The sequence below is a fragment of the Platalea leucorodia genome (assembly GCF_965183815.1).
Source record: "Platalea leucorodia genome assembly, chromosome: 1".
Taxonomy (NCBI): Eukaryota; Metazoa; Chordata; class Aves; order Pelecaniformes; family Threskiornithidae; genus Platalea; species Platalea leucorodia.
Window position 1 is genome coordinate 37,198,054 of NC_138823.1, and position 19,086 is coordinate 37,217,139.

The 19,086-nt window shown below is 41.5% G+C and overlaps 1 protein-coding gene across 4 annotated transcripts in view; it reads right to left on the reverse strand.

Annotated features, from left to right (window-relative positions):
- Positions 1–17,706, reverse strand: part of SULF1 (sulfatase 1) — a gene marked incomplete at both ends in the record, with an annotated part of 64,439 nt that extends 46,733 nt beyond the window's left edge. For all 4 annotated transcript variants that reach the window (XM_082305842.1, XM_082305845.1, XM_082305844.1 and 1 more), the window contains 2 exons: positions 11,621–11,860; positions 17,535–17,706. In XM_082305842.1, coding sequence (XP_082161968.1) covers positions 11,621–11,860; positions 17,535–17,706 — 412 coding nt within the window. The remainder of the gene's footprint in view (positions 1–11,620; positions 11,861–17,534) is intronic.
- Between the last annotated feature and the right edge of the window lie 1,380 nt (positions 17,707–19,086).

Sequence of the window (19,086 nt, forward strand, 5' to 3'; positions counted from 1 at the left end):
GTTCATGAAATATTTTTGGGTTTTTTTTAGAATAAGTATGTTTCTCTTGGTTTCCACTTGAAAATGGAATAAAAATTCAGTGCCCAGAGGAAACATCTGAGAAACACCTTGTGGTTTTAAGCAAGTCCTGTGATATTTTGGAGCTCGGCTTCTGACTTTTGAAAGTTTGGGCTTAGCAACCCGGCTACGTTTGCTGGTTTGATAAAAGGTCTGGGAAATCCAGATCTCCATCCCTCTGGGCCACTTGTGGGTAGAGCAAGAGGGAATCACCGCCCTGCTTTGCTACCACAGCTACTCTAGGGCAAAACTAACGAAGACACAAAGACTTAGAGGTCAACTACCTCTACCTGGCCTGCCAAACTAAGTGTATTTTTTTTCCATTAGCTCCAGGTTACAAGTCAGAACCCACTCAGACTGAAACTTCCAGCCTTTGCCGTCAGGCCCAGGAGGGTTTGCAGGTGCTCTGGCCAATTCCTCTGTAAGGAAGTAAAAAGGAAAACAACCTCATAATGCAGCAGGCTCCCAGCTATCTGGGAGTTGTGAATCACTTGTGCCAAAGATACACAGACACCAAAAGCTGGCCAACTGGCTTCGGGAGAACGGATTAATGCTGGCATGGCACCCTAGAAAATGCAGCCATGCTGTTTCTAGGGACAAATGGGTATGGAAGCTCTTTAGTTGCTTGTGTATGGTCTGTGGCCTGGATAAAAAAGTCAGTTTGGATGGCTCTGTCCTGCTTTTCCACTGCCTGGGAAGCATGGTGACGAAACACCTGACTGGGCCTGTAACTTGTGTTTTTAGGGATTTTTCAGCTCTGGCTCAGTCCCAGCAAGTTATTGGGGTGTCTGAGTAACTTCACTGTTTGGATTTTTAATTTTCTTGAGGTTTACAAGCGCCTGGAGGGTCACCTATGCCAGCAGTTCTGTCGCCCGTGTCCGCAGCAGTCAGCACAAAGGTACACCTGGTGCTGACAAAATAAGATACCCCTGAAGAGGAGGGAATGACAGACACCTCTCCCTTTCCAGGGACAGAGCTCCTCTGGGTGATAGCTGCCCACCTCACTGCACCCCTCGTGGTATGCAGCCCCTGCCCGCGCTGCCGGCCCTGGCTCGGCCAGCCAGGCCTGGCCATGGAGAGCTGCTGCCCAGTGTCACTTCCTCAGCTGGGCTTCAGGACACACGTCAAACCCCCATACTTGTTTCCTACTAGGAAATGAAATCACTTTGGAAAACCTCACATTCAACCTAGACACATTCAATCTAACCAAAAAAGCACATTTGTGGAAGGGCTTAAATAATTCAGATCGGATTGATGTGGGCATGGTGAACTTCCTGGGAAAACTGGTGGAAAAATCAAAATGTTCATAATTAAAACTTGCCTGAGGCAACATAAATATGGTGCAATTGTATCATATAACTGCCAACTGCCACTAACCAGAGGCTGCAGTCATATATAATGTTACTTTCCTATACCACGTGGAATGGGACATATAAACAAGTCCTACAGACACTAGACCAGGCTTCCAGGTCTTCCTCCCACAGCCAGTCAGAAAGCAACCCAGACGCTCTCCTTTTTTCTCCAGAGGCCAACCATAAGTCAAGCAGCTTGAGGTGAAGTGGGTGACCATGGGGAGGGAATATGTGCCCGGCACCGTTGCCTCCCGGAATGGAAACCATACCTCTCCTCTGAGACAGCCAAACTGGGTTAAACTCTCAGAGACTCAGATGTCTAGGGAAAGTGTAAGGGTAAAGGCTGAAATACTGTGGGAAGGGAAGCCAAGGAAGGAGAAAAAGGGGAAGAGAAGTCAAAGAGAGACAACAGTAAAGAAAAGTATGGCAGAGTGATGTGACCGAGAGAGGAAGCATTACCGAGCCAAGCAAAACCAAGGACAGTCTGTGGTTACAGGGGATATCTGAGGTCAGCCCTCCTGAATGCCATCCCAGATCCATCAGCAGCTACTGCATGACCTTGGGGAACCTCCGCGTGCTGCGCTCATCTGTAAAGGACTCTACTGCCAACCCACCTCCCACAAAGATCAGAGGCTTTCAAACTATGAAATAGAAGTTATGGCAATTTATCATGTAGGATGGTTTGATAGCCCCACCTATAATTAAGATTGACTAATACTGAGACCTGAACTCTGCTGTTTACAGTCTTGCCAAACTTCAGTCATTAGTGATGATAGTTTCCATGCTATCTGACTCAGGCTGCATTTTGCTCTATGGAACATTTTAGCCAAACAGTTCAGCAATTTCCAAGAAAAAGGCTAGGGAAAAATAAATGGGTTTGCCCATTTAAAAATCATTGGCAATCTTTTCTCTAAGAAGTTCTGGTGTCTGTAGGTTTTGATGTAGTGCCTTTGTAAATAACAGAGGTGGCTATGAAAATCTGTCTCAAAATGGTCAAGCTCTGAAAAACTGTAGCACACAGATGATCAAGAAAGACTTATTACAGCTTGTCAGTTTAATGTCACCATAGGGTGTTCCTTTATGGACCTGAGAAAGCCCCCCCAGTTTCAGTTTTGGCACTAAAACAAAGAACAGTCAGCTTCTTTCCTTCTCTCCTCTCTTGATATTCAGGCATTACCTGAGAGAAAGCCACCAGCATAAAATGCAGAAATGAAATTACCTGAGGCATAAGGACGAGAAAAGATGAACTGAATTTAGAAAACGAAAGGGAGGCTTGGAGCTTGTGGGGGCCAATTCATCTTGGAATTTCCTTGCTTTAGATTACTTAATTTTCCAACTTTAATAATGTTTTGTTAGCTCCCCTTTGGCCCCCTGAACCCCATATTTCGGTGCATGTTATGAGACTTCGGATTGACAGCCTGAACCATTCACCTTTGTGTTGGCAATGATTTAGTATTTTATCATAAAAATAATCTCAGAGCTGTCAAGTTTTAAGCAGCTCCTTGAGTGACAGTTTGCAGAAATAGATGTTTCCCCCTGTTGTAGAATAAAGCAGTTCCCATGTCAAATGTACAGCAAAGCCCTGAATACTAGTAGAAGTAGCGGTAGCTGTGATAATGAATCACATTTGCCAAATTGCTTTAATCAAGCGTGGTTTGTTGGTCAAAAGCTCAGGAGGATATGAGTAATTAGACAGATGAAGGGAAAAGCCAGGCTTTTACTGAAACACAAGAGTTGAGTCCCTTCACCGTGGGATTTTCTGAGTACTACTGAGTATAGGATAGGGCAAGTGAGTCAGAGCTGGAGCCCAGCACCAGCAGTTAGTGTCTGGCTCTTCACGCTCTGAATGAAGACAAGTGCCAGAGTAAAGGGAAAGCACAGTAGTGTCCATGGGGCCAAATTATAATCAGCAAGTAATCACGACGGGTGTCCTAGTTGTTTTTTGTTAACCAGAGTATTGTAAACAATTAAAGAGCTATGGAACATGTCACGGAACTGCCCAGGAGCTGACACTGCAATGTGCAAATGTCCTTGCTGGATCTTCACATGCTTGGCTTGTAGAAAACCCACGTCCTTAGCTGTAGCCTGACACTTGCTGAATTGCCCAAGTCTGAGTACTGACTGGGAATGCTCAGCTTTAGAAGCCACTTGCACTCAGCAGTTACAGGGTTTAGGAAACCATTTCTGCTTGTAATTAATAAAACACAGATTATGACTCAATTGGTAAAGCCTCATTAAAAAGTAATGCCATTTCAAGGGACATCTTTTCATTATTGCGTGTAATGGCCCCCACAGGGATAACAGGAAAGATAAATGCCGATTTTTGCATTTGAATAAGACAGTGTTTATCTGCATTCTGGCAGTTTTGCTAACTGTTCCCAGGATACATTGTTATTTTTTAATCACATGTAGAGTAGCTTAGTATATCAGAATAATTGTATTCTGTGTGAGTATGTTCAATTAAGTTAATGCAAACAACAACACATGGCATGGTGAACCGTTACAGAGACATCTATGTGTCTCAGGAGTGGCCGCAGAATATATGTGTTTGGTACCTAATATGAATAGATGCCTTAATACAGGTTTTTGATTTCCCTTTAGCAATTAGCTAATGAGTCCTGAACTGGAACAAGAGATCCAGGAGGCTGCAATGGGTGTAAGACAAGGAGAATTTGACCCAGGGGATCTCTGGACTTTGAAGCCAGGATATTTATAGCTGAATGTGATTCAAATTCTCATAATTCCCAGTACTTTTATCCACAGTATTTTCTACGAGCATTTATGACTAATGTTTACAGTATTACACAATAGAATTAGTCCCCTAACTCCTGTCAGCATTAGTGGATTAGTGTACAGGTGAACTGGGCTACATCTGCTGGAGAGACATCACTGCACTTCCCCGGATCAAAGGACATATATTATGTTCTACGCCTTTGTTATTTGTTGAGGCTTTTGGGAATGTTTCCGATTTAAAACAAACCCAAACCTTTAAAAAGGCATGCTGCAGTAAGGTTTAGTCACCGTGACCCAGACAAGAGCTTTAAGTAGACAGCCCACTTCCTTTAACAAAGTCAGGAAACCATTTACAGAAGTTGCAAAGCACTGTTTATATGACATTTCAGGGCTGACACACAATGATCCTGTGCTTCTGGGGACAGAGCCCAACAAAACTGCAGCTTCCGGATTATTCCAGTAAATTCCTCCTTGCTTTCTTCCCATTATGCAACCAATAGATTCAAACCCCAAAAAATTTGATTTTTCCCCATCATCTATTGAAAAATTATAAATGACAAGTGTATCACGTCATTAAAGTGCAGAAAGCCAGGTCAGTATGCCAGCACTGCCTAGGAAATGAAATAAGCACTGTCCCAAAAATGCAGTGAGGAAACTGAGGCACCAAGAGGTTAACCTTCAACTAGACCTAAGTCATGCAGGAAGCCTGTGGCATTGCCAAGAATATTATTCAGATTTTGCAGTTCCCAGTCTTGTAACTTAACCGCAGTAGAAAACCTCAGGTTTTCTACTTTTTCTCCAGCTTTGTGGGTCTTTCCCAGTTGCTGCCAGGTTTACCATTGTAACCAGAAAGAGCATTAAAGATTTTATAACTCAGCAGTTGCAAAAAGCATTAGCCTATAACTTGATATAGCAATCGTTAGCCTGGGTGATGTCTTTAACAAAGCCTGTATTATGGGCCAAGCTGGTAGCACTTTCCAGTATTGATGTTGTCTGACACTTCTCATTATAAGACCCTGTTTTCAGTTGCTTAGAACTTTCTTATACTTGGACTGAAATTTTCCACACTGGATGTCTGCCTCAGGCTGAATTTTTTGAAACTTCTTAGCCCGAACAGTAGCCATCTTTGAGAACCGCAGTAATGGAAAAAGAATTACGTTTAACATCTGAAAAAAATTATACGAGCTTTCATTCGATAGCACTTCCATGCTCTGCACTGAGAGCATGAACTCTGTCAAAGACAGGACGGACTCTCTGTCAAGGAGGCATCCTTTATCATCCTGGTGAAAATCTGTCCAAAATTTGTTCATTTTTTTAAAAAAACCTGCATTTTGCATATGCTGGAGGTCTGGACACCTCAGGACTCCATTCCCTGTCCACCTGTGAGTGGTGTCAGTGGGTGGGAGAAAGTTGATGATTGAAATGCAGAGGGCAGGAGGTGACCAGATAAGGACAAGGAGTCTGGGGAATGGCAGGAGATCCAGCGAAAGAGCTGAGGGTGGGGGAAAGCAGTGGGGGCTTGGGGCCCCACGCTGGCAATGTCAACCAAGAAACTGGACAGTGAGTGCAGAAAGGAGAAAGAAGCTGACTGACAAGGCAAGGGGGGTGGGAGAAGCAGATTTGCTGATCAGGCTGGGAAAGGAGATCGGTAACGGTAAGTGGTGGGAACAGGACGTGTCTGTCAAGCCCTGACTGGACCCAGGAGGGGAGGGAGGGTGGGAATGACTTGAGAACAGACAGGCTGGGGGATAAGGCTCAGAGCAGAGGCTGAGGTGAAGTCTTGCAGGGCCAGAAAACTGGGATGAGGAAACTGAAGAGTGGAGACTGCTGTGCCTAACAGGGTAGGATGAAGGGAGCCAGAAGTTCTTTTGGACAGTGGGGAGGACACAACAATGCCTGAAAGGACTCCTGGGTCTCGCTCGCCAGCCCCAATATCTGTGATAAAAACCCACTCTGCTTAGTAACTCAGTGAGAAAGCAGTAGAGTTTTGCAGAGGGGATCTGAGACCCCCGTCCTTGCTGATGCAGATGCCGGCATCATACCACTTGATAGAACTGGTCTATCTCTTTAAACCAAGGAAATTTCACCCTCCAAAAAGTGATGTGTTATTATGCAGTTAAAGACATTTGGCCACATGAACAAGGAAGATGAAATAGTTGCACAGACAATGTTCTACCCAGATTTTCCTAAATGAAGCACTTGAATGTGTAAACTTGCTAAAAATCTTTTAGTGTACAGTTTTCTGTGCAATATTTAATAGCACAGAATTCTGTTTTAAGCATAAGTAGGCAAACATGCTGTGGTTTTTGATGAGGTCCTGGACAGAAACCAAAAAACATTTAACTTCACATGATACCATAGAACTAGAAAATCCTGCATGTTACCCTTTCCAGCCTTTTCCCTCTTCTACATTTCACTTTTTGCGGACTATTTGAATATACTCAGCATATTTCACTTTTATTTACATATTTCTTAGTTTGATTGAAAGTGAAATTTTATTCTGAAAAGTGAGGCATATTTTTAATTATTTAAGATATTTACAAGCTAAATTATGTTTGATGCTCCCTAGCCACTTTTATACCAATTAAGAAAGAAACTAAATGCTTGGAGTTCTTTCTCTCTCTTTTTTTATTTTCACTTTAGAAATATTCTGAAAACCAGGACTCATTCCCTGCTCACTCATTCCCACCCCTGTATCATATTCTGTCACCCTCTCTGTTTTGAAAGGGTGCATGAGGCAGGATACAAATTAGGTCACTGAAATGATGCAGATTAAAAATAGCATGTGCTGGCAGTGAATTGTACTGTAAGGCTGTGAACAGGAAACACACTGGCTTTGCCTCCAGAGGAAATGTATTGTCTGCCCACACCTTCAAGAGGCATAGCTTTTGCTCTCTTTATGAAAGATTAACTTGTCCCTGTGTGTCAGAAGGGAAAGTGCACAGTTTAAATACTCCTTAGCTTTCAGTCTCTTGTCATCTCAGCATTTTATCAGTTCTTTGGTCACTACACAAAGAAATGTACCCGTAAGTGACAGATGTCAAGTGACACACATCAGAAGCTGACGTGAACTGTTGAACATATTAACTAGATGTCAAGCAAGTGACCATTTCTGTTCATCTCTACGCAGAAGTCTCTGACTAACATCAAAACATGCCAGATAGATAGTGACATCTTGATGTGTGGTCACTTCTTGAGTTTTGAGTTTTACAAATGCAACCATTTAGAAATTAATGTTCACGTCACTTTGTTATGTTACCATTTTTGTCCCACAAAAGGCTAAGAATGCCGTCAGGACACTTGCATGCATGAATCCTGAATGTCATTCTGATCAGTTGATACTTCTAAGCAAGAAATAAAATATTGGGAAATACATCTTCCCAAAGAAAACTATAAAAAATGTTAACAAATAATTGCCCAGTTTGGTGATCTGTATTCTTTCATGTGGGACTCCATAAGGGGAGAGCCTAGTCCTGAGTTTGGCGTATCGCTCTGAGGCCGTTAGTGGTCTCTGAGCCAGGGCAGACTCCTGTTTTCTCCTGCACAGTTACACTGGCTGTGAAGGCTAAGAGGAGTGAGGATTAGACGGTAACAATTTTATAAAGTAACACTAAGCAGAGATGGCTCTGAATGCATACGCATGTTAAGTCAGGGTGAAAAATTTAAACTTGCATTTCTCTTCATATTTGCAAAGGGATGAAACTTCAGCTGGTAAAAATGTAAAATCCTTCAGTATACAAACTGTGACACACTATTTAACAAAAAAATGATTGTTGCATTTCTGTCTTCTGGATATTGGCTGTGCTGCTGTCATGGCTCTCTCTTCTAAAACACTAAGATAATGCTTGGCTACTGCTCCGTTATTAAGATGTAGCACAATCCTTTCCTACTGGAGGAAGCCAAGGTTGAGGTAGCGCTCCTGGAGTTTTCCTTTGTGTTTGTGTAGGTGAGTGGCAGTGAGAGCTGAAAACACTGAAGAGCATATCTGAGAGGCAAGGCTACGTGCTGTAGGGCTGGGACAGAACAGTAGAAGGTAAAGAAAGTAAGAGACTTCAACAGTTCCTCAGGGAGGACTGAAAAAGCAGCAAATAACCAGCCAATACTTTGGAAAGAGCAAAGCAAAATATCTAACTCCTGCATCTAATAATCTTACGAATAAAATTTCTGAATCTAAATAGCTGAATGGATGTCTACTGACATTAAAAACTAGGAGATGAAAGAAAACTTCTCAAGCTTTCCTCACAATTTCCACAAAATTTGAAAGTCATTACAGAGTGACCCTTTTTCCTCCCCAGTATGAGCAGCTGGAACCTATGTAATTAAAACATGTCTCATCTCTCTGAAGCTCTCCAGAGTTGCTTTGTTTTCTCCTTCTACCTATTTACAGTGCCTTCCCTGCTATTTCCCACAAATTCTACTTTAATATTACCAGTTTTGTGGACTTTCAACAATCAGGAAGCTGTGCAGTTGACTCATTGCTGCATTAGGAATAAGGGAAACCATAAACATTTAAACATTCTTAATTGTTTTGGGATTTTTGTTAATGATACTTAGAAGCAAAAGTGATTTTGGTTTGGCAGTGTTGTTTCTGAATATTGTCTGCCCTGCTAGCCCTAAGCACAGCTCCTGCCTATGATTTAGCACTGACGTATAATCTTCAAAAAGGGATGTTTCCATGAAATACAACACCTCCATTAGGTCACATCAGAGTAGAACAGGAGTAGAAGAGTAAAATCGAGAAAGGAAAGAAAAAAACATTCTGTTCTTTGCCAGGTTTTCCCAGCGGGCTCTAATTATGACCGCAGTTTACTAGAGCACATTTCAGACCTCTCTTTAAATGGCCTGCTGTGCTTGCATGGAGTCCTCGTGGCTTCAGCAGGACTCCCCTCATAAGCAATCTGCCCACATGTGATCAATTGCAGTATAGAGCGTTTAGTTAAGGCTGCATCAGGTTTAGACAGCGGATGTTTTATAGATGTTGGAAAATATTTGGAGTGAACAGAAGGATGGACATTATATAAACACTCTCCCACTCCTTTATTTCCACTGACTTATATAATAATTTGATCCTATGCAAAAAGTGAGAGCTAAACCCTCATCATTTCAAACAGAGAACCAGGTTGAAGGTATTGCACAGTCTCATCTGGACTGGAGCTCTATGGATTAGTGCCTTGTCAGGACTGTCGCCAAACTGTCAGTGGTCTTGGGTCACTCACTTCTCTTTCTCTGCCTCAGTTTCCCATTGAGGAGGATATTGATTTCCTCTCAAAACAGGTGCAAACTCACATGGTAAATACCCACAGCACCTGCAATATCAGCACAGAGTCATGACTAGTCTATGGGGCATGCAGCCACTCTTTCCCCCCAGTTCCCTCTTTTTCACTCCCAATTATTCTTGACTCCCAGATATTCTTGAATCATTATAATTTTACTAAACTTTATAGCTGTGAAGTGTAGATTATTAGTTGGCTAGTAGACTTTTGATGACTTTTTAATGAGGCAACACTGTCCTTGAAAAATGTATTATAAGATCTGCTGTTAATTAAGCTGCCACTTCAAAAAATAATTGTAAGGTAATTAGAAGGTAGGCTCATCTTACAAGGAGTAAATGGATAAATTCTTTGGGGCCATATTATTATAGGGTCAAACAAGGCACCTTGGTCAGAATCAGAGTTTCATACAAGTATTTTCATTTCTTTCCATTTATTTTTTCTCATCCCTGCCTCTTGTTAAAACTCACCTACTCTGACAGTTTTAGGAGTGATGTTCTCTGCCTGCCTTTGGAAAGGGATTTTTTTCCTTTTCCTTTTCTTTTGACCCCTTTTTCCTTTCCATTTAATAGGGCCAAGTCTGCATTTAGTAGACATCTCCACATGCCTTCATACTACAAGGCAGTGCAGAAGATATACTCAAAGCAGAGTGTTTACCCCCAGAAGGGCAGAGAGGGCTAGGGAGAGAGCTACGCAGTTTACACATGAGGCATTTAGTTGTGCAAGTATTAGATTACAAATCAATAAGATACTAGATTTTTTAAGAACAGTAAAGCCAGGTCCCACGTGAAGAAGCCATAGATCAAACAGAAAGGATTTCTGCGACATAAGCCATGAGACAAAGCATATATTTTAGGGAAAATTCAGCATCTTTTCTAGCAGTGATTGTCAGTTCTCTCTCCTCTGTTTTTCTCCTCCAAAGCCTTGATGCTAACTCTTACTCAGGTTTAGCAGTGCTGTACTCGGATGGCAACTTCACTGAAACCTGCTTAATAGAGACTGAAGTACTGTTCAGCGCATGTGTCAGAGCCAACACCGGGTCCAAAGAAGTTAAATATTTGTCTGTTTTTGCCTTTTAAACAGGATGCAGAAGCTCTCCAGAACTACCGATACAGAGAGACAGAAGAAAAAAGAGCAAGCTGTCTGTGCGGTGAAGAAAACATGGCAAACAGGCAGCTAAATTTAAGGCATTGGATATAGCAGCAATAAGAGAATTAGAACAAGCAGACAGCATGGAGACATTCACCTGCTATATGTTTTGAAAGCAATCTGTTCTTGTGCCTAAGCCACTGATAGAGACAAATTTCTTTGCTGCAAATTACATTGTAAGAAACGCAGTTGGCACCAAGATCTGTGCCTCGTTGGTCCTGTAAAGGGGAGTCTTTGTAGTCGAACGACGCTTCTGGACAAATTGCACCCTGATGACCTCGCACAACTCCTGTACCTTGTGAAGGGGAAGTCAGGCTGGAGCCTAATGTGTCTACAGATTGAATCTTAGGGGATAGGTGATGCAGAAATGAATTGGGTTTTACATCAAGCTGAAGCGCAGACGAGAGGAATAAGAAGAGTTCTTTGTAGACAGGAAAGGGATCTCCTGACTATGGAAAACCACCAGGAATTTACAAGAAAACTATCAAATCTTATTGGTGCACGGCAGAACAATCCTTTTTAAAGGCATGCTTCTATTCCTTTTCAGAAAATGCAAATGAAATATCGCCCATGGCAAAGTTTAAATCATACCATTCACCTTGTTTCACTCCCATGACAGGCACTTTGCTCCTGTGAGGTCTTTGGCACCAGTCCCCAGCCTGGCCCTGACATCTTCTTCCATAACTGTTAGCAGCTGTCCACAAGCAGGCCATAATACTGACCATAATCACGGCTGGAACTGCCAGTTCAGACCCACAATGCCACTAAAATGCACCTCTTTCGCACTAGGTGTAACTGCCCAACAGCTTATTTCCCACCTGGGAAATCCAAACATGAAAATATGCTGCTCCATTACAAGGGAGTTCCTTTACATGGCTGTTAGCTGTGGATCTGGACCAGCAGGCAGTGCTACCCTTGCTGTCCATAACACTAAACCTCTGCTCTGTAAAGCCAATTTGGGACAATAGTCGCTTCATTTTAGGCAGTGATTTGAGACCCATTGCAGAGTATCTGTCATCTTCACTTTAAACAAAGAACTACTGTTGATTTGTCTCTTACCTGTTCTATACCCAGTGTTATTGAGATACACGGCGAAGGTACGTGGCTCATGAGTAGCCTGCCATGAGGGAGAAGAGCAGTTTTCGTTGTTGGTGTATATGTTGTGGTTGTGCACATACTTCCCAGTCAGCATGGAGGAACGCGATGGGCAGCACATCGGGGTGGTTACAAATGCGTTGATAAAAGAAGCCCCTCCATTCTCCATAATCCTTCTGGTTTTATTCATCACTTGTAAGGACCCTGCAATAAGAGGCACTGATCATCACTGTGCTGCAAAAGAATAGAATATATTGGCTGCTACTGTGCCATATATTGAAGTAAAGTATCAGTGATTAGCTTGCCTTTGGACATCAGTCTGTACTACTCCATAGCTTAGATAATTTTATGAGAAAAGATAAGATTTTTATTATATCATCAAAAATATTTTTCAGGATTCCAGAAAGACATTTTTCTGAGGCTTCAAAACAAAATCAAAATACAGACTAATCTAGAAATACAATGTTAAAGCTTTAGAGCTGTATCAAATTTATAGAACAATAGCTCTTCAAACACTGCTGTAGGAAAACAGTATGTTACACAGACTACATCATTAGTCAATGTGCCAGTAAAATATGTAAAATCCTGAGATTACCAATAATCTGTTACATTCGTTCCATTTTATCAGATAATCAGAGAGAGAGAATGAGAGAGAGGAAGAAGGTAAGGGAGGGAGGGAGAGATAGGGGAGAAGAGAGAGACAATTTGGTAATAATTTTGCGAGAGGAAAGTTTCTCTAGACACGGGATCAGCATGTCTGGCTCTGATACTGAAGCACTATGGCCAAAATCAGCTTTTGGGGATGAATCAGTATGCAAAAAATATTGGCAAAATTCAGCACCTTTCTCAAGAAACTGTATTGACCCAGTTTAAAGAACAAAGACATTTTTTGCATCCTTCAAAACATCTTCATGAACAACAAGGTGAGACATGCAGGGCTTGCAGATTTCAGATTGCAGAAAGACTGAGCAACTCCTGTTAGGGTCTGTCAGTATTTGCTGACAGCTGTCAAACTTTGCTCTTTCTGTTATCCAACAGAGCAGAGATTGAAGGGTGAGGGTGAACTGTGGATAAGGCAGTATGTGTCCAGGAAACATGTTTATGAATTGTAATACTTGCACAATATTGATGGTAAAAAGAGGTTTCTGGAATTCTACTTTCTTTTTTTCCTTTGTTTTTACAATTAATTTCACATAGCTGACAGCAGTGGGCTTACATTTAAATTCATTGATTCCACTGATACAATAAGAGTTTTTCTTGGTGGTTTTGTTTGGGTAACTTGAAAACCAAATAAAAAAAAATAAATTTTTTAAACATGAAAGATATGTCTGTAAAACCATAAAACTGCCAAGCAGGCTCAACTTTAGGTGTAAGCAGTAAAATCTTACAAATGATTTTACTAGTTAAAGTTAAGCATGCTCTGTTTTGTTTTGGGGCTAAAGAGTCAGTGCTGACTATGAAATCTTTTGCATCAAAATTGTTTTATTAAAAAAAGGAAGAGGCAGTTAGGTCTTCAGCATTTCCTGGTGCAGTGCCAATGCCTGTGTCTTTAAGAATACATTTAATACCCTGCATATAAGTCAGCATCATTTTGGACTCTTCCTCTTTCACAACCCCTCTTTTTGAAATGCAGAGCATCTGCATTTGTGCTTTCCTGAACTCAATACAGACAAAACCCATGTGTTTAGAGATACAGAGAAGAAAGAAAGTAACTGAGAGGTCCCTGAACACAAAAGGTCTCCATTTGTATGAGTGGAAGCATTTCACTGAGTTGTTGAGTAGAAGTCAAATGAGAGATCATCCTCACTCTACATGTCTTTATCTCAGACCCCAGGCTGGCTTTTTCTTGTTAGTTTTTGTTTTGTTTTGTTTTTGCCATAGCTCTTCCATTTTTGAAATGTCACAGTTTATTACTGAGAGCTCAGCTGTAAAGTGCTTGTACGTCCTCAGACGGAAAGTGCTCTGTTCAGGTACACTAATGCATGGTAACAGCAGCAGAGCTGATGTGCACTTTCATGCCTCTATGCATTATAAATGAGTAGCTGTTAAGAGCTCTTCCTCATTCCTCTGCTTGGTCAGCCCTCTGCTCTTGCAAACCTGCTGTTTATGAGTAAGTTTTACCTCCAGGTATGCACTTACTGACACTGATAATAGATTTAGCCCCTCTGGAAATTCTGGAATAGGCACTTCAAAGCAGGTGAGACTTCCTCATTTGGAAAACAAAACATAAGTAGGAGATAAAACTTGCTGATATAAGTTATAATCCTTTGCTGTCTGTAGCTCTCCTCACAGCTTGTGCTCTTTACCATCTGGCCCACAGTCTTCAGGGCAGACGTACTCAGGCGCTGTCTGACAGCAGGACACTCGTGCTCTATATGACCTATTGGGAAGCATCTGAGGGAAACCAGATAGCTGGGAACAGTCACTTTGGACACAGAAGTTAGCAAGTTTTGTCAGGCAAGAAATTCAGTGTCACCTCTCAGTCTATTCTTGTATATCAAGACATATGTGTGGTAACCAAGGTTTCACAACAAGTCTTAAAGTTGCTATGGATTTTCACCCAGGTGTAACACAGGTGGACATCTCTACAAAGGGATGGCTAGAGCCACCTTGTCTTTATTTGGGTTATACACAAGGCCCCAGGAAGGTGATGGACTTTCTCAGATCTCAGCACATATCCCCTTTTTTTCAGCTTGTGTTGTTAAGTGTTTTGGAAGTTCTAGTGAAGATGGAAAGCAAACCAGGCAAATCATGCCTGATATGATGTACCCAGATAATGCTGTGATCTCTTCACCCACTGCAGTACTCAGTGAATGGTTTATATGGATTTCACTGAGCGGTGCATTAGGCTTTAAACAAAGGTACAGAAAAAAGTAATTGTCTCAGATGGATTTTTCCCTCATTTTTTCTTTTTTAATCTTTTCCCACTTCTCTGATATCTCAAAGGGCTCTGAGTTAGAAACACCAAAACTACCAGCTTATTAATTAGTTTTGACTCCTTTCTGACATCATGCAAGATATTATTCACAGTAAGAATTATCAAAATGATTGGGGGGTCATGGTTTGAGGTACTGATGTGTGCAAGTGATAGAGAATCTGGAGGACAGGGGAAGAGACTAAAGAGTGAGCAAAAAGTTGGAAATACCTGCACTAATGCCTGAAAAGAGTACAGACCTGACCCCAGTGGGAGCTGGGGCCACTGCCCTGAAGAGCAGCAGTGTGTTGCCTGCAGGGCGGCAGTAGTTCTGGGCAGTTCTGGGTTCTGGGAGCTTGTGCTTTTCCTTGAGCAAGATGCCCATTTGCCTCAGGGTTGGGCAGTTATTTCTCTACCCTCAGGGTCTTGGTGGGGGAAAGAAAGGGCACAGAGGTATAATTTAACCAGTCATTTCCCAGCTTCTGGGCCCAAGTATTTCCTGACTTTGTTCAAAAGCTGTGGGCCAGGCTGCTTTATACTGCTTACATTGCCGTCCACCAGCTGATCAGTAATATCCTTCCTCTGTGCCACATTCCTCCCAGTATAGATAGGAACTGACTGGAGTTGTGGAGCAATTTGTGGGTTTTATCTGATAAGCTGAATGAGACAGCAGCCTTGCTGAACTTCTTTGCAATCAGAATGCAAAACTCAGAGAGATGGTGCAGATCAGTAGGAAGATGTGCATACTCCTATGCTTTGAGCACTAACTAAATGCAAGCTCCTTGCCTCTTGCAAATTTTACTTTGGATAACTCCCCTGTATATCATTTGCACTCAGGCAGCTGAATATTTTGGTTTAATGCTTATACATGCTCTGGAGACAAACTCTTCCTGACTGAAGTGTATAAAGTACCTTATATGCTTTTATGTTCAAACATTCATTTAGAAGAGCTTTTAGAAATGTTCGTGCGGGGAATACAATAGCAAATAATCCATATTGAGAGACTTTCAGTCTTGCAATTTTTGGATAGCAATGCCAAAGCTTTTTTCTGTTTGTGGCAGAAAGTGTTACTTCCCATTGACCTTTGGGAAACTTAAGATTTTTCTCAGGAATCACTGAAGGGCAAGGGGATAATTCACACATGGAAAACAGTTTGGCTTTACTTTTCAGATAAGCAGAATGATTTATTAGTAGAAGTGCGAATAATGCAATACAGTAAGTCTTGGGGCTGAATCCTGTTTCCTGAGAAATGATCTATGAAAAGGGGAAACCTGTGTCTTCATTCAATGCAGTGGGAATGCATACACATCCAGGCTATTGCTCAACTGCTTGCTAATAGGAGCCAGAGCGCCCTGCAAACATCCAGAGCAGCTTTCAAAGAGAGGAGCTCCATAATATGCACAAAGTGGCTTGCCACATCCTTCCTGCTCTTTCACCACTTGCAGACTCTCTTGCAAGACTGAAGACAGCAAGTCGGTAACATTGTTCAGAGACGTGTCTGCTGACCTACCTTCCCCAGTGCCCTGGAGAAAGTACGCTCTTTTGGACCACAAAAAGGAAGACATGACTTGACCCTATTAACGAAATTTTCAGAAAAACTCTATATCAAGAACAAATGCATTCCTATTGTAATAGCTGTATTTTAGGCCAAAAATAGAGCCGGGAACAGCCATTCATTATGCAGCACGGCTAAACAGAGCAGACATTTGAAAGAGTGAGAAATAAAAAAGATAAGATGTGCTCAGATCTAAAGGCCTGGTCTCGGAGCTCTGCTGCATAAAAGCACTAACTCTCAGTCATGAAATATAGTTTATTAATTATGTTCCCACAACCCTGAAGGACTGTGTAAATTATTATTGCATCAAAACAAATACAAAAATTCTAGCAAGTAAAAAATTGCTTTTAGATCTAGACCACTTTTTGTCTATAAATTTCTGGCTGAAAGTATGTGATTTTAGAACAAATGAACTATTTTGATATAAGTTTTCTGGAATGAAGCATTTTGACTTTTCAATGTCATATGGCATTTTGTTTAGAAATTCACTATACTTTTATTAAAAACATGTCTTTCATTAAAAAAAACTAAGAATGTAAGATTTCATTTCAAATTGATTTGCCATTTTTTCACCTTTTTGATCTCACCTCCCACCCTCAAAACTAAAATATTTGCTTGGGGGTAACCTAAAATGATCCTCTGTCTCTCCTTGATTTTTCTCTTTGGGCAGTGAACCAAAAAATCAGTTATATGCATAACTACCATTAATATCTTTCTAACTTACTTAATGGAAAACATTCAAAGGCCTCCTGGAACATCATCCAAGTGTTTTAACTTTTTCCACCCTAAGAAAAATATGTGAAAACCACTTCTGGCTGGTATGTCCAGGTTGTGCTCAGATATTTAGTATAGTTGTGAAAGCAAAACTATCCTATTTTAATACATGTAGCATAGTTTTAAAGCAGATGGATTTTAAACACTTTAATAATTCATAGAAATATTAAGCTTATGTCCTGAAACCAGACCAGTTTGTCTGTGTGCATAAACATGTCAGATGACATACATGCATGTGACAAATATGTGGAGAATACTGACCTATAGAGCACCGAGGGAAAGGTTAACCTCATAAGGCTCAAATTTTTAAATGCTACAGAAAGTCACAAAGTGAAAAAGGGCTTTTGATGCAAGTTTTTTACCTGTGTGTCCTTGCATGTATTATTAAATACTTTTATGGTGGTGATTAAAGCCTTCTATGGTAGATTTTGATAAGCATATATTTCCTAAAGTCTGTAATTAAATGTGATGAATGCTATTAAATAATATTTGTTAACTCGTTTTCCAAACTTGTCCCACATTCTGATATTGTTCCAGGACCAGTACCTTCTCTGAATTTAAAATACTTTCTGCTTGGCAGAAATTACTGAAAGACACGTGACAAAATGAAGTAGCAAGTAACAATTATTTCTCACCTAGCTCCACATCTTGATCATCTGTGAGTACAAGGATGATATTTGGTCTGATATTTTTTCGCTCCTGCTGCACACGTCCTCTGAACCTCGGGGACTTGATGGTGGAACAGTGACTTGTTAGCCATTCAGTACTGAGCACTGCCAAGATGAGTGCAAACCAAGAAGACTTCATAGTAGTTCCAGTATTTCAACGAAAAGACTGATCCAGAAGTGCCTGAGCTCTAGTTTTCAAGACCTGTAGGGAGGAAAAGAAATTCTGTTCAAGCAATAAATAAACTCCCAGTCACACAGTGAAAGGATGACACTTAGGGAAGTCAAGCCTGACACATACCATTTAACATGATTATAAGCCATATTGTTGAATAAGAGCTTTATTCTGTCATTTTCTAAGAATAAACTCGGTCATTCTGCAACTATGTTTTCTCAAATAATTTTTGCTTGAAGTCACACCCCTGCCTGCATTTGGTATAGGCATGACTTCTGGTATACTCCTCACAGTTCTCCTTCTCCTACACCCCACGCTTCTCCTTATGCAGCTTGTTCCTTATATTCAGTACCTGGGCGCAGTAAAAAATTGCTGGGATGCAGACGTGTTCAGAACATCTGTAGGAGGAGCCCTGTAAGAAGAAGAAAGGAGAAGGCTTGTCAGTCAAAGACCTCAGCACTGTGGCTGTGCTACAAAGTCTCCGGAACTCTTCGTTACAGCTTCTTTCTCTGTCCTGAAAGGAAAGAGTAGAACAAATTTGCATTCCCCTCAGCTCACCTCCTTAATTTAATACCATACCTATGCAGCAGTTAGATGGCACCTTGGCTGCTAGAGATAAAGGACATATATATTATGTCATCAAACGCAGGTGCTTTTCCAACAGTTATAGTCAGCCTGAGATTCTGAGAATAAGAGTTAACTCTGGCGTATGGCACCTGGCAAGCAGTAAAGCTATTTTAGGTTAACTCACCTGCAGGAGCGACTAAACCCTTACAAAGCAGAGGGGAAAGCATGGCTGTCATTCGCAATCTACATTGGATCACTACGTGAAAAGTCATCTTCCCACTGACAAGAAAGCTCATATTAAGTGACAGTCCAGATGATCTTACCCAGCATTGTGAAAGAGCGTTACTGTCCCTCAGTCAATCAACGGCGGACCTGAGTGCCTCATCCATAATGCACACTACCTCTGGCACAGCCTTGTCCTCGATACTCCGCTTCCAGACTCGGCTCAGTACGTTATCAGAACCCCCTCTCCGTGCCTGTCAGTCAGCCAGCCTTGCTTTTGTAAGACCTGATGCAAGCACAAAGGCTTGGCTTTGCTGCAGCAGATTTAAACCTGTGACTGAAAATGACTGATTGGCCCGGGGAGGAATGGGTAGCCACTTACACTTTAACATTTTTGGCATTACTGACTGAAGCTCTGCAAAACCATCCTGTTACACAAGGGAAGGGAGGGGATATCTGGGGGCAAAAAGGAAGGGGGTGGGAAAGAAACCGCGGAGTCATGCCTGTTCCCTCCAGGGTATTGACCTGCCACATACATTCCTTCTGTTTTTATTTTGG